Source organism: Myxocyprinus asiaticus, chromosome 7 (assembly GCF_019703515.2).
Source record: "Myxocyprinus asiaticus isolate MX2 ecotype Aquarium Trade chromosome 7, UBuf_Myxa_2, whole genome shotgun sequence".
Classification (NCBI taxonomy): domain Eukaryota; kingdom Metazoa; phylum Chordata; class Actinopteri; order Cypriniformes; family Catostomidae; genus Myxocyprinus; species Myxocyprinus asiaticus.
In genome coordinates this window covers 51,475,525-51,490,198 of record NC_059350.1, presented here as the reverse complement: position 1 = coordinate 51,490,198, position 14,674 = coordinate 51,475,525, and the positions used below count along the sequence as shown (strand labels likewise).

The window sequence follows — 14,674 nt, the reverse complement described above, 5'->3', positions numbered from 1 at the left end:
GAGACAGTCAATCTGCGCATCTTATCACGTGGCTTGTACTGTGGAGACCTAGTATGTGTTGAGGCTCATGCTATTCTCTGCGGCATCCAAGCACAACTCACCACTTGCCTCACTGAGAGTGAGAACCACATTATAGCAACCACAAGGAGGTTAACCCAATGTCACTCTACCCTTCCTAGCAACCGGGCCAACTGGTTGCTTAGGAAGCCTGACTGGAGTCAAATAGCACGCCCTGGATTCGAACTTGTGACTCCAGGTGTGGTAGTCAGTGTCTTTACTTGCTGAGCTACCCAGGCCCCCGTGTGTTTTTAGTAAAAATATGACGTGAAGACCTGCTTTATAAATATCTTTTTGTTTACTATGTTGTTTTGACATGAGTGTTGTACAGTAGCTAGCATGATCTGTAATTTCTCTTGTATCCAAGGCATGACTTATTTGTATGGAATGCATAGCATAGTAGATGAGAAAGTGGCTGTGAGAAAAAAGTAACACAAAATTAATGCGAAAGTAACGTAACACTTTACTTTCCATAAAAAAAAAAAAATAACTTTAAGTTACTTTGTTAAGGAGTAAAGCAATATTCAAGTTACTTTTAATAAATACATGTAATATTTTAATGGTCCTACAAATGGGGATGTTAATAGGACAAAGTGAATTAGCTATGAAAATGAGTAAAGAAATATTAAAATTAAAACATTTAATTATAGAGAAATGTAATAGTGTGAAATATATTTAATTAATCTCAAAAGTGCAGCAGTCTCCCAATCTTTCAGGTTTTCTATATTATCACAACAACCTTCCACTGTTTCCATTTTTCTATCAAGTAAACTTCATCGCCAGACGTGAGTAGTCTTCAACATGCCATGGATCTCCCAATGACATATACAGCCTAAAAATTGTTTTCCTGCCCTCAGCTGCCTCCAGGGCTACTCACATCCACTGTAACAACTGGAACTGTCAGTCACTGCAGATACAAAAAGGATGTAATAATAACCATCATCATCACCATTATCATAATTATCATTGTCATAAGATGAATGTATTGCCAAGAGAATAAGTGTTGGACTGTAACCAAAACTCATTCCAAAATTTCACCAGTTATTGTAAAGTGGTAGACTACTATATTAATAGAAAGTAATAGAAAGAAAATTGAGAAATGCTTGCCCAAGCAAAACCTGTCACAATAATGCTAGAGTGTTCTGGGTGGTTGTTTATAGTGGTTGACCGATATGGTTTTTTTTATGGCCAATGCCAATATCCAGAGAGCAGGGTGGCCGATAAGCCAATACAATGCCGATATGTCACACAATTTAATATACACTGCCTGGTCAAAAAACAAAACAAAAAAACAATCAGTTTGGATTTAAAGCAGATAGTTTTACTTAGCAAAGACCCAAATTAACTGAATGTTCAATATTCAGAATTAATGTAATGGTCAATATACAGAATAACGGTGACTTAAGAAATTCTACTTTATGTCTAGTTAACAACTGACCTCTTGGCCGTATCCCCACCTCTCATTCCCTCATCGATGTTCTGCATAAACCTGCACTTGAGAATCCTTAAGTCTTGTTGTTCTTATTAAGAAAATGAGATAAAGGCAGATGGTTGGTGTAAGTTGTTAATAACTGCACGTCCTAAAAAAGCCCTGCAGGTCTGCAAGAGGCGTGTTCTTACCTCTCCTTCTGTTAGAGCCACTGCTTTATGCAAATCAAAAGACACAGAAGTGCACAATTCTGTCAAAGATGCACCATTGCAGAATTCTTCTCTTATAAGAATCCCCCTAAAAGTCATATATGTAATCGAACCCATACTGAGGGTCATTCCATTCGCAAAGGTATCACCTGAATCACAAATGTATTTTAATATTATAATATTATAAATCTTATAATATTGACATTGACCTTAAAAAAAGGTATCGCCTGAATTGTGAGGGTGTTTTCATTATTGTAACCTTAGTTAAAGATGCATTTACCTCTCCCACAAACAACCCAATTAACACTGAGAGTCCAAATAATGCTGAGAGTGGTTGAATTTGCATTCATCCTTGCGATTGCATGATTACAAAATCCTGGAGGGACTGATTTCATTTTTGCAGGTGGAGTAGTGCTGACACTATGGCTTTGGACACTATGTTTGGAATAGCATCCTACCACACAAACTGTAAAACCATGCTACTTACAAAATGTAAGACAAATAGTAATAGCAGTATAGAGTATATATTGTGCAGTATGCAGTGAGCAGTACATTATATTCCACTCCAAACTTAGCTTTCCTGAAAGTGTCATCAGTCTTCACTTCTTATAACAGTGCATGATCAGGTTAAACACAGTAGTTTATTTCTGCTACAGCTATTTTTGTAGTTATCCATGCCCTTCATTCATATATCTCTGATGCATACACTATATATACATTGCAAATGCCAGTTAAAGGAATAGTTCTCTATTAGAGCACATTCTCTCATAATTTGCTCATCCTCATGCCATCCCAGATGTGTATGACTTCCGTTCTTCTGCTGAACACAAAAGAAGATTTTTAGAAAGAATTTTCAGCTCTGTAGGTCCATACAATGCAAGTGAATGGTGTCTAGAACTTTGAAGACCCCAAAAATACATAAAGGCAGAATAAAAGTAATCCACACAACTCAAGTGGTTAAATACAGGTGCATCTCAATAAATTAGAATGTCGTGGAAAAGTTCATTTATTTCAGTAATTCAACTCAAATTGTGAAACTCGTGTATTAAATAAATTCAATGCACACAGACTGAAGTAGTTTAAGTCTTTGGTTCTTTTAATTGTGATGATTTTGGCTTACATCTCAAAAAATTAGAATATGGTGACATGCCAATCAGCTAATCAACTCAAAACACCTGCAAAGGTTTCCTGAGCCTTCAAAATGGTCTCTCAGTTTGGTTCACTAGGCTACACAATCATGGGGAAGACTGCTGATCTGACAGTTGTCCAGAAGACAATCATTGACACCCTTCACAAGGAGGGTAAGCCACAAACATTCATTGCCAAAGAAGCTGGCTGTTCACAGAGTGCTGTATCCAAGCATGTTAACAAAAAGTTGAGTGGAAGGAAAAAGTGTGGAAGAAAAAGATGCACAACCAACCGAGAGAACCACAGCTTTATGAGGATTGTCAAGCAAAATCGATTCAAGAATTTGGGTGAACTTCACAAGGAATGGACTGAGGCTGGGGTCAAGGCATCAAGAGCCACCACACACAGACGTGTCAAGGAATTTGGCTACAGTTGTCGTATTCCTCTTGTTAAGCCACTCCTGAACCACAGACAACGTCAGAGGCGTCTTACCTGGGCTAAGGAGAAGAAGAACTGGACTGTTGCCCAGTGGTCCAAAGTCCTCTTTTCAGATGAGAGCAAGTTTTGTATTTCATTTGGAAACCAAGGTCCTAGAGTCTGGAGGAAGGGTGGAGCAGTTCATAGCCCAAGTTGCTTGAAGTCCAGTGTTAAGTTTCCACAGTCTGTGATGATTTGGGATGCAATGTCATCTGCTGGTGTTGGTCCATTGTGTTTTTTGAACACCAAAGTCACTGCACCCGTTTACCAAGACATTTTGGAGCACTTCATGCTTCCTTCTGCTGACCAGCTTTTTAAAGATGCTGATTTCATTTTCCAGCAGGATTTGGCACCTGCCCACACTGCCAAAAGCACCAAAAGTTGGTTAAATGACCATGGTGTTGGTGTGCTTGACTGGCCAGCAAACTCACCAGACCTGAACCCCATAGAGAATCTATGGGGTATTGTCAAGAGGAAAATGAGAAACAAGAGACCAATAAATGCAGATGAGCTGAAGGGCACTGTCAAAGAAACCTGGGCTTCCATACCACCTCAGCAGTGCCACAAACTGACCACCTCCATGCCACGCCAAATTGAGGCAGTAATTAAAGCAAAAGGAGCCTCTACCAAGTATTGAGTACATATACAGTAAATGAACATACTTTCCAGAAGGCCAACAATTCACTAAAAATGTTTTTTTTTTTATTGGTCTTATGATGTATTCTAATTTGTTGAGATAGTGAATTGGTGGGTTTTTGTTAAATGTGTGCCAAAATCATCACAATTAAAAGAACCAAAGACTTACACTACTTCAGTCTGTGTGCATTGAATTTATTTAATACACGAGTTTCACAATTTGAGTTGAATTACTGAAATGAATGAACTTTTCCACGACATTCTAATTTATTGAGATGCACCTGTATATATCTTCAGAAGTGATATAATAGGTGTGGCTGAGAAACAGATCATTATTTAAGTCCTTTTTTTTTTTTTTTTTTTTACAAAAAGCCCAGTAGGTGGTGATATGCACGTAGAATGTGAATCACCAAAAACAAAAGAAGAAAAATGTGCAAGTGAAAGTGGAGATTTATGGTAAAAAAATGATTTAAATATTGATCTGTTTCTCTGCATGAGGGTGAGTAAATGATGCTATCATTTTCATTTTTGGGTGAACTATCTATTTAAGTCTCCTGTTATATTTAGAAAAGAAAACTTTCTAAGTTTAAACTAAGAAATTTTCTAAGGGTACGTTTACACGACAGCGATGTACTAAAAACGGAAAGGTGTTTCTTTTGCGTTTTTGAAAAGTTTCATGTACAGACGACAACGTTGTCAAAACAATACCCGTTCACACGGATCCACGAAAATGACTAAAAATGCTGTTTTATGCATGCCAGGCCAGTAATTGGCGATGTCACTTTGTAAAGAAACACTACGTGCCTGCGCACATAAGCATTCTTCCACAGAGCGGTGAATACAAACAATGAAGATGGCGAAAGCATCGAGCAATTTTGTCTGGAAGGACGATGAGGTTGCTTTATTACTACAATTACTTTGCTGGAGAAGCGTCAATAAACTCAAAATCTTGAGCAGCACAAATACAGTCCTGTAGTCCACCATTGTAGTTTTGAATGTCTCGTGCGTTGTTTTGAAGTACTCGTGCGCATGCCTATAGACTGAACTCTCAAGATTATTCAAGAATCTCTGCTCATTTTTACCATCACTTCGTCTCTTGCCTTCTTCTGGATTCCCCCTGCTGACTCTTGGGCTGGTAGGAGAGTAAGTTAACATAACAAGCTGTTGATGTTGACTGGTTTTGGATATCAGACAGAACTCTGATATATGGATATCTTCTGACGGAGAGAGAGGTCTTGTGTACACTGGATCTAACATGCATTTTCACTGCCTCATGTTTTCATATTCTAAGCATATCATTGAATACTGTACATGGCATCACATCTCTGTCTATAGGCTATATACATAAGCGGTGGGTGAATGAATTGCAGGGTAAAGGTACATAAAATAAAATTAAGTAAATAAATAAATAACATTTAAAATACAAATACATTTTTCCCATCTGAATCCATACATTAATTTCAAGATTTTCAAATTGCAGGTTCTGCCTACTGTACAATGTTCACACTCCATACAAAACACTCCAAATGAATAAATTGTTGATTATTGTTATTTGCACAGACACCAGTATTCATATTGATAATTATACATCTACATCTCAAATTGATGCCTATCAATCCATCATTCTTTATATAACATGTAATACGCGTGCGCATGTCATCGTTTTCACAAATTCGTGTTTTTGTATGTTTACACAGAGACGATAATAGCATCGATTTCAAAAACTTGCACTTTGAAACCCGTTTTCAAAAGTTTGCGTTTTTAGGCCCCAAAACGCCATTGTTGTGTAAACGAACAGCCAAAACGCATAAAAAGTTTTCCGTTTTTAGTTGAAAACGTTGTAGTGTAATCGGCCCTTAAGATGCTCTCTCTGAACCATCAAGAGCACTACTTTGGTGACAAACAGAAATATGGTTCGGCTATGATAACCTGCAAATGGCAACTTTCAATCAAACTGATTTCAAATAAACTGCTATTCAAAGCTGTATTTTGGTGATAGCTCTCTATTAAGCCTTGGACACTGAGATGGTGTGTATGCTGTTACGTGCTGATGGCGCCTCAGGCGACCGCCCAGTTCACCTATGCTTAGAAACGGCCCTGTTTTATGCCTAACAAACGCCTTTCACAATTCTCATCTTGACTTGTTTGGAAAACGTCCCACTCTGAGTTTTTTCAATCCTTCATGTTTCTTAGTTGATCTCACGTGTCATATGTTGTGACATTGGTATACACACTCACTGAGCACTTTATTAGAAAAACCTGTACAACTACTTATTCATGCGACTATCTAATCAGCCAATCTTGTGGCAGCAGTACAATGCATAAACTATTTCAGACACGGGTCAGGTGCTTTAGTTAATGTTCACATCAACCATAAGAATGGGGTCAAATGTGATCTCAGTGATTTCGACCGTGGCATGATTGTTGGTGCCAGATGGGCTGGTTTGAGTATTTCTGTAACTGCCGATCTCCTGGGATTTTCACGCCCAACAGTCTCTAAAGTTATCTCAGAAGGGTGCCAAAACAAATAAAACATCCAGTGAGAGGCAGTTCTGCGGACGGAAATGCCTTGTTGATAAGAGAGGTCAAATGAGAATGGCCAGACTGGTTCGAGCTGACAGATAGGCTACGGTAACTCAGATAACCACTCTGTACAATTGTAGTGAGCAGCATAGCATCTCAGAATGCACAACATGGTGAACCCTGAGGTGGATGGGCTACAACATAAAAAGACCATGTCTGACACTTTATTAGGACCATAGTGTTCCTTATAAAGTGCTCAGTGAGTATATGTACTGCTATTTAAACTCTATAGCAGCATCTCTACCAATTGACATACTTCTACAATTGTAAACGGTATATACCGTCATATCGCTCAGCCCTGGTTTAGACTTTGCTCTCTAATTAAATGTGTGTGATTTTACATTTATAAAATGTACAGTCCATTCCCAGCAGCTAGCATGTAGTTCTCACCATTCCAAGTACCGGTTATCCCAGAGGGAATAAGTAAGAAATGAATACAAGTAATAAAGGGGTGTCCTATAACTCACTGCCCAACCCTTCGACTTTACCAGTGACCTGCTATATATAGACAGTAAACAGTTACCCAAGCATTTAAGACTCTGAACTGAATGAGTGTGCTTGCAAGTGACCAATCTATACCAGCTGAATGCAGCATGGTTTGAAAAGCTTCATTATGCAAAAGCACATGTGCAATGATTAATTCAGAGACTATGAAGAGATTAAGACAGTATTTTAAAGGCCCGCATAACCAACTTGGAATCTAAGCTCTTTTTTTTCACAAGTACTGCAGTGATCGTTGATGGAAATTTGCCGTAACTGGACAGAATGGTTTTTAATATAATATTTAACGGAGATGAAAGTAGGCTAACAGCGCTGTAATTGAAAGATAAAAGCACTACTGAAGTAACTAATTGTTTTTTTTTTTTTTGTTTTGTTTTGTTTTTTTTTATTAAAGAGACAAGGGATGTTGAATGTATACAACTTTGTGCATGACATGTTTTCGAATACCTGTATGTACGCCAACACATTTGGCCAATTCGAAATCTGAGGCCACATCTGTACTAATACTTTTTCATTTTAAAAGTTTTTCAGTCTCTTTACATCATAATTTTCCAAAGTAAGCAGGGTAATGGAGAGCATTTTCGGAACACTACGTTTTTGGTGGAGGAAAACGCTGTTCTAGTGTGGATGAGAGGCATAAACATAGCTAAATTAATGCATTTTCAAATGAAAACGTATTAGTGTGGACGTGGCCTGACAAACACAAGCTGTGTGTGTAATAAATGAGCATGTGTGTGTTTTTTCGGTAAATTCAAATACTGAAATAACACAGTGAAACTAGTGTTATTGAAGTCTTCTCTGTAGTAAGGCTAATTTATACTTTCTGGGTGAACATGATTCTTTTAGTTTGCCTAAAAAATATGATGAAATGCACTGACAATTTTGTTCTTTTGGTGTTCATTTGGTGATAATTCTCCTGTTCACGCACATCCTTAAAAAGTCTTGACCTAAGAGAACTCGAAAACCAATCATTGATGTGGTTTTATTTTCCTCAACAAACTACTTTTAAAATGCATATTATAAAATGCGTACTATAATTGCAGTTTGTACACAAACAAATGTTCAGCTTTTTCCATTGTATGAATTAGGCTTTAGTGGTTACACTGATAAACCGTTACAGTGGTAAACAGTTGCTGCTAGTACTCATGGTGGTAATCACATTGTTGATGCAATCAATCTGTGGTTTGGACCCAAAACTAAAATGTTAATGAGAATCGAACTTTGGTTCCGAACAAGCAATTGCACCAATTGTGAAAACAGCCTATACGACATCATACTGAATGGACTGAACTTCTTTCCTTCACAGCCTCGTTTTTACTCACATCAAGTTGAACATAGCATCTACTCTAAGTCTATTGCATTATAAGGTTAAATCTCACTGTTCACACTACAGTTTATATTCTTTATAGACCAAGTTCAGCATTCTGAGTGAAACCAGTGATGAATCAGCTCTCTGGTGAGACCATAAAACAAAATAAAAAAAATAATGTTTCCCACAAATTCCTTCTGAGGAACCAGTAATGCAAGGTCACACACTTTCACTGCACCTTCTCAGTAGGAGTTTTATGAACCTTTAAACTGAAAGAAACTGCAGTGATATTTCTATAGAACTGCAAGGGGACATTTACCCTTTATCTCACCCAACCAGAGACACAAAAATGAGGCCATGAGGGTTAATGGACACAAGGAGACACAAATATGGTAGAGTAGAATTATTTGTGTCTCTCTCCTTCTATCCCTCTCTTTACCTATCTATTCAATCCACTGTGCTGCCATTTCTGAGCACATGCTCATTTATGTTAGGTCATTGACGCAAAATAAAGAGTTTAAAAGGAAAAAGTTGTCCAGTGTATTCTCATGTGGACAGCAGCATGTTGATAAATATCACAAAGAGAACTCTCTTCTCCTTTAAAGATAAAGTATGTAATTTCTGCCCCACTAGCACAACTGAATGTAAAAATAAACAATGTTTTCAAAACAGCTTTCTGAATATGCCCCTCGTCTGTTGATGTTCAAACAGTCAGATAGTCCCGCCCCCAACTCACACCACTGGTTGAGTAACGTTGTTGGGTCTAAGCGGGTCGCTCGAAACAAAACCAGGAATTTTTATAGAGGCAGTTAGAGGTCTACCAATAGTGGATTTTACCGATACCGATAACTAAGTCGGTCAGTACCTGCCGATAACCGATTAACCAATCGATAGTTTTTAAAATTGATACTGAATGAAAAAAATAACACTCAAATTAAAATAGTGCTGAACTTTATTATAAAAATAAACAGTACTGACTGAACCATGAAATATGTATTGCACTTTTTTAATGAAATAATTATATAAATATTAATATATATGAACTAATATTTCAATTTTAAAGTCAGTTGACTTTTAAATTGACGTTGTTTCCTTAGTCCACAAGAGGGTGCAATAAATACATAAACTATTCAGCACTATTATATTATTGCATAGAACTATCCTGGCTGTTGAAAAAGAGCATTTCATTTTCAACTAATGTGCATAAAATAAATAAAAAGTTTTAGTCAGTCCATATCCTCAAATGTTAAGTCAAAAGTAAAATGAGGGGGGAAAATGCTTCAATAGACAGTTCACATGGTGTTACACTTGCACTGATTCCTACTAATCCAGACTCAAGCTTCATAATAACAGCGAAATACCACATTGTTTTTTATTCAGTACAGTTGTATGTAGAGTAGCGATATTCACAGATAGCAGCGGTATTCGGCTGAACTCATTGGTGAAGCGGCTCAGACTATAAGTCCAGGCCAGGGGCTGTTCAAACAGACGGAACACAACAGACTGGAACCGAACGCGAGAATCTCGAGACACACATTTCCAAGTTGAACCTCTTTCCTGACAAAGCATTTAAACAACTCCTTGCTTAATCTGAGAAACGCTTATAAGAGAGCAAGATGCAACAGCCAAATACCTCCACCAACTGTAAGGGGCTGTTCACACCAAACACTTTTGCAACCATCCATTTGTTTTTCTATGTAAATGAGCGCTAGACGAATGTCTTTGTTTCCTTTTGTTTATTCAGCGTGTCATGCAGGAGTGCTCTTTTTTAGATGATGTGTCTAATTAAAAAGAACTTTAAAAGCATATTGAGACACCTACTTTCTGGTAAACTGTATTTGTTGCGCTGTGTTTAGCCTTTTTTAGCGCAAGAATGTGATTGATCTGAAGTCATCGTATTACAGTGAGGATAAAAAAATGAATTGAAATCAGTTGCATTTCTGATTTGTTTATACTTTTCTCTCGGCTACATGAAGATATTAATTTGCTTTCTCACATCACTAGCTTTAAAGCTAGATATAAACTAATTCAAATAGATGGTAATAGATGGTAACAATCGTGACATTTAAACATTTGGGTAGGACCTACAATATGTATTTTTGTCACATTGTTCTAACCGCTTGAGGTTAGCTTTAATGTTAGCATCCTCTCAACATACTGCTGTTCTCTACTAATGCAGCATTAGTCAACAAATTAATTACTTTATAATGATATGACAACATGTACTATAGTGTACTGTATTCATTTTCATTGTTGATGTTTTAAATCCGCATCTGAAGTGTTCTGCTCCATGCAGTGTGTAGTCTCACGTGTCAAAACAAACACCACAAGGCATCAGTGAATTGATAGTTTTTATTTCGCCTCTAGAGGCCGCTCTCATACTGTATAACAACAGCGGACCCTTCCCAGCCACTCCAGCACTGGAAGCAATGGGGGAAACTATCAGTGTGGATTTCTGACGATAACCGATAGATCCAGAAATCTGTTATCAGTGCTGTTTAATCTGCAAAACCGATATATCGGTTGACCTCTTGAGACAGTGTTTACAGTTTTCGAAAACTGCATATTCTGCATATTACACTTTTACACTGAAAAAGTTATATAGTTCAGCTTTAGGTTAAACCAGTGGTTCTCAACCAGTGGGTCTGGTAGCAGGTCTGTTCTGGGGGTGAGTTTCCCAAAAGCATCAATAGCCAACCATGGTTGCAAGCTCCATATTTTATTCTGATTCTGCATTTATATTTTATATACAGAATAATAATAATAATAAATAGTAGTAGTAGTAGTAGTAGTAGTAGTAATAGTAGTAGTAGTAGTAATACTTGAGGGAAATTCAAGCATTCCATTGTCAAAGTTGATAAAGTGTCCACGTTAATATAATAAAAAATGTCTCATTGTATTGTAAAACAGAAAACAAGTGTCAGTTAAAGTTATGACTCAATGACAAATAAGATTCTAATAAGAAGATTAAGCATGGCTGAAATTGCAAACAACATTCCTTGCTCATAAAATTATATTCACGTCTAGACACCATATCAGTGACAAGCTTAATTACTGGGAGCCTCGTTGGGCCTCTCAAATGGAGCTTAATCTGAGTCGATGCTGAGTAATAATTTGACTGCACTGCCCAGTCAATATCCTTTAGAACTGAAATGTCACATCACAGCCTGGGTCAGATGCTCCATCATTTATCTACAGAAAGAGCAGTGAGCTACAGCATATGTTAGAAATAAATTAACATTTATGATAGAAAACTCTGTCAAAAACTAACAGCAACAATATGAGTAAACCGGGTGACTCTTATTGTTGAGGGTTTCCTGCATGGGGGATTTTAAACAGATCAATGACACGCTTTACAAATCTGGAAATAATACTGATCTTAAAACTGACATTCACCTTATAATCTCTCCCCTTTTGATTCTGCAACAAATATATCAAGGAACACTCCAAACAGAGATGTCCAAGTTTCTAATCCTGTTTTAAACTTGTTCTACATATTTGAACCAAATCTGTTTACTAATCAGTTTTCTTAAAAATAAACAAACAAACAAACAAAAAAACAAAAAAATATATAAATAATATTTTTTAAATAGTTCAATAAAATAGAAATTAAAGTAAAATCTGGGTTTGAGTCTGGCCAGAAGTTATTGCAGTGCCCTGACTAAACAGCTGGTAAGTAACATCGGCCGAGTCTTTAATTAAATAAATAATAGAGAATTTAAATTATAGATCGATCGTACTATGTTTAAACACCTGTATCACATTCTATCAATCTTTTGGGGTGAATGAAACCTGCCAAGAACATGTCTAGGTCACATTTCACCATAAAATTAATAAAGCCTGTAATGATTTTGGCAGTATTCTCATGACATTTTCCCTCTGTATTCTAATTTCTTATTACTGACATGCGAAAAAAAATAAAATAAAAAAAAAAATAAATTAAAAAAAATATATATATATATATATAAGAGAGAGAGAGAGAGAGAGAGAGAGAGAGAGAGAGAGAGAGAGAGAGAGAGTCTTTCTATCTACTGTCTATACAGTATATATTGGATAGATAGATAGATAGATAGATAGATAGATAGATAGATAGATAGATAGATAGATAGATAGATAGTAGGGCTATCTGTTGCACTCCATTAAATTTATGTTAATAACAACAACAACAAAAAAAAAAAAAAAAAAACATACTGTATGCATTATGAAAATTCAAATTGAATTGGGGGGCGGGTGTTATGAATTGCTAATTGTTATGAAAATAATGTCACAATGCAAAAGTAGTAATGGACGTATTAGACTTTATTTTGGGGTGAAATGTGACGTGGAAATGTTCTCGTGAGATTCAACCATTTAGCCAAACGTTTATCACGCGTTATAACTACTGCACACAACTCCACACAATCCAACAGTTTAAGTTTCCCTCGCTAGACATATGCTATTATACATATACATATGCACTGTTTTGTGTCATAACACTCACTCATCTTTTTATCACGATAGCCCCCTAAAGCCCATTCTCTCTTTGTTCACACAATACACACAACAAGACTTAATTCAAGCGCCGCCAACGCTGAGTTAACACAGCGGGCACGCAGAAATATGCTGAGCAGCTATTTGAACAAAGCGTAGGGGTCCACCAAGCGATGCCAAGCGCGCAGGAAATGCACGTTCCGCTGTGCGCGCACTCGCGCTGCGCTCCAGCAAGTTCCGTTACGCTCACTCATATATTAAAATAGAACAAATAAATACCCGTCAGACAGGCAGGTTGTAAGGCTTTGGCATAATCTTTCCATAATTTCATTTAAATCAAGGCCCTATGTGAATAGAGCATACCCTATGTGAATATATACCCGCTTAGTCTTTCAGTTGCTTATGTTAAAAATATGATATGTTTCAAGACATGCCACCAAAACAAAACTAATCATTGCCACATTTAGCTTGCCCTTATACGAATGATTTTCTGATGCCACAAACTATGCATTGCACAGCATTTACTAACTCATGTAGCGAAACAAATAGATACGTTTTACGCTGCGTTGACTTGAGTACTTGACAGCATTAAAGTGTGATCCCAACGGCTTCCTTCTCTGGTCCTCATAATGTTTTGATGGATACACTGTGGCCGAAGCATACACTTCACAATATTTCGAAAACCAGTCATTTAAGTGCAGCAAAGTGCTCGAAAACAGCAGCGCACATCGGACAAGTGCGCAGATCGCCAAGAGCCTTTACGCACCGGCATTATCACTCACCTGACTGCGCGGCGCTCCTCTGAACAATCACGATGATGAAGACGAGGAAGAAGAAGACAAGAACACGAGCAGGCCACATTTCTGCTAAGTTTAAAAAGGTATATCTCCATACATTAACATGTTCATTAGAGAGCCCGCGTATTGACAGTGCAGCGTTTCCAGCGCGCCCTCACGTCTTCATCCTGAGCGCATCATATAACAATAAAAACAATTGGATTGTATTCTTCTGTGCTGTTGTCGATTTCAAACTGTCTTGTGCCTCGTTATCCGGATTGAGGTACTTGTAACCATTTCATCACCTCGATGAATTCAGCACGCAACTTCGAATTGAGGGACACGACACGCCTCTCGTTGTGCCAAACCCCGCCCATCGAATGTATGAATGGTCAAAAGAGGGGTTTTGACGAAGAGGCCACGCCCATCTCACAACTTTTTTTTTTTTTTTTTTCTTTTTTTTTTTTTTTTTACATTACACATGCTTTCACAACTTGAGATGACTAGGTTGGTTCAAAAGGTAAATATTTGCATTCATTCACCATATTTCACATGCTGTTCCTAGATGTGAAGCAACAAGGATTGAGTAATGACAAAATAAGAATATGCCAAGAAGTCTGCTTGTTCTGGAATGAAAGAAAAGCTGTTAATTAGCCAATTACCTTACTAGATATTAACTTCTACATATACTATACAGTCAAATCCATATATTTACCCACATGTGTTTTTTCTGTAATGTTAAAACATATTCAAAACTGTACAGTAACATCATGAATCAAGTGTCATCTCTACTATAAGCTGTGCCAATGAGTAACACAGCACTATACCTTAATATTTGTGTAATCCAATAAGATATGACATATTTAACATATTTAAATTCATATACATAACATATTTATTCTCTGTGGTGCTTGTCAAATCAACTATGACCTCTCTTCAAAATTATGTTGCAGAGTTTTTAATTTGATCCTCTCTGTGTGAAATGGTTACAGTAAATGATGTATTATTATGACATACACATTTATAATTCATCTGTAATGTATAGTGTCTAAGCTGAACTCTGCTCCTTTAACCTGTTCAGACCCCAGCTACTAGAAGC

At 37.1% G+C, this 14,674-nt stretch overlaps 1 protein-coding gene across 1 annotated transcript in view; it reads right to left on the bottom strand.

Annotated features, from left to right (window-relative positions):
* LOC127444346 (receptor tyrosine-protein kinase erbB-4-like) overlaps nt 1-13,859 on the bottom strand; it is a 297,320-nt gene extending 283,461 nt beyond the window's left edge. The window contains exon 1 of the mRNA XM_051703648.1: nt 13,582-13,859. Coding sequence (XP_051559608.1) covers nt 13,582-13,660 — 79 coding nt within the window. The 5' untranslated portion in view covers nt 13,661-13,859. The remainder of the gene's footprint in view (nt 1-13,581) is intronic.
* Nucleotides 13,860-14,674: the final 815 nt, after the last annotated feature.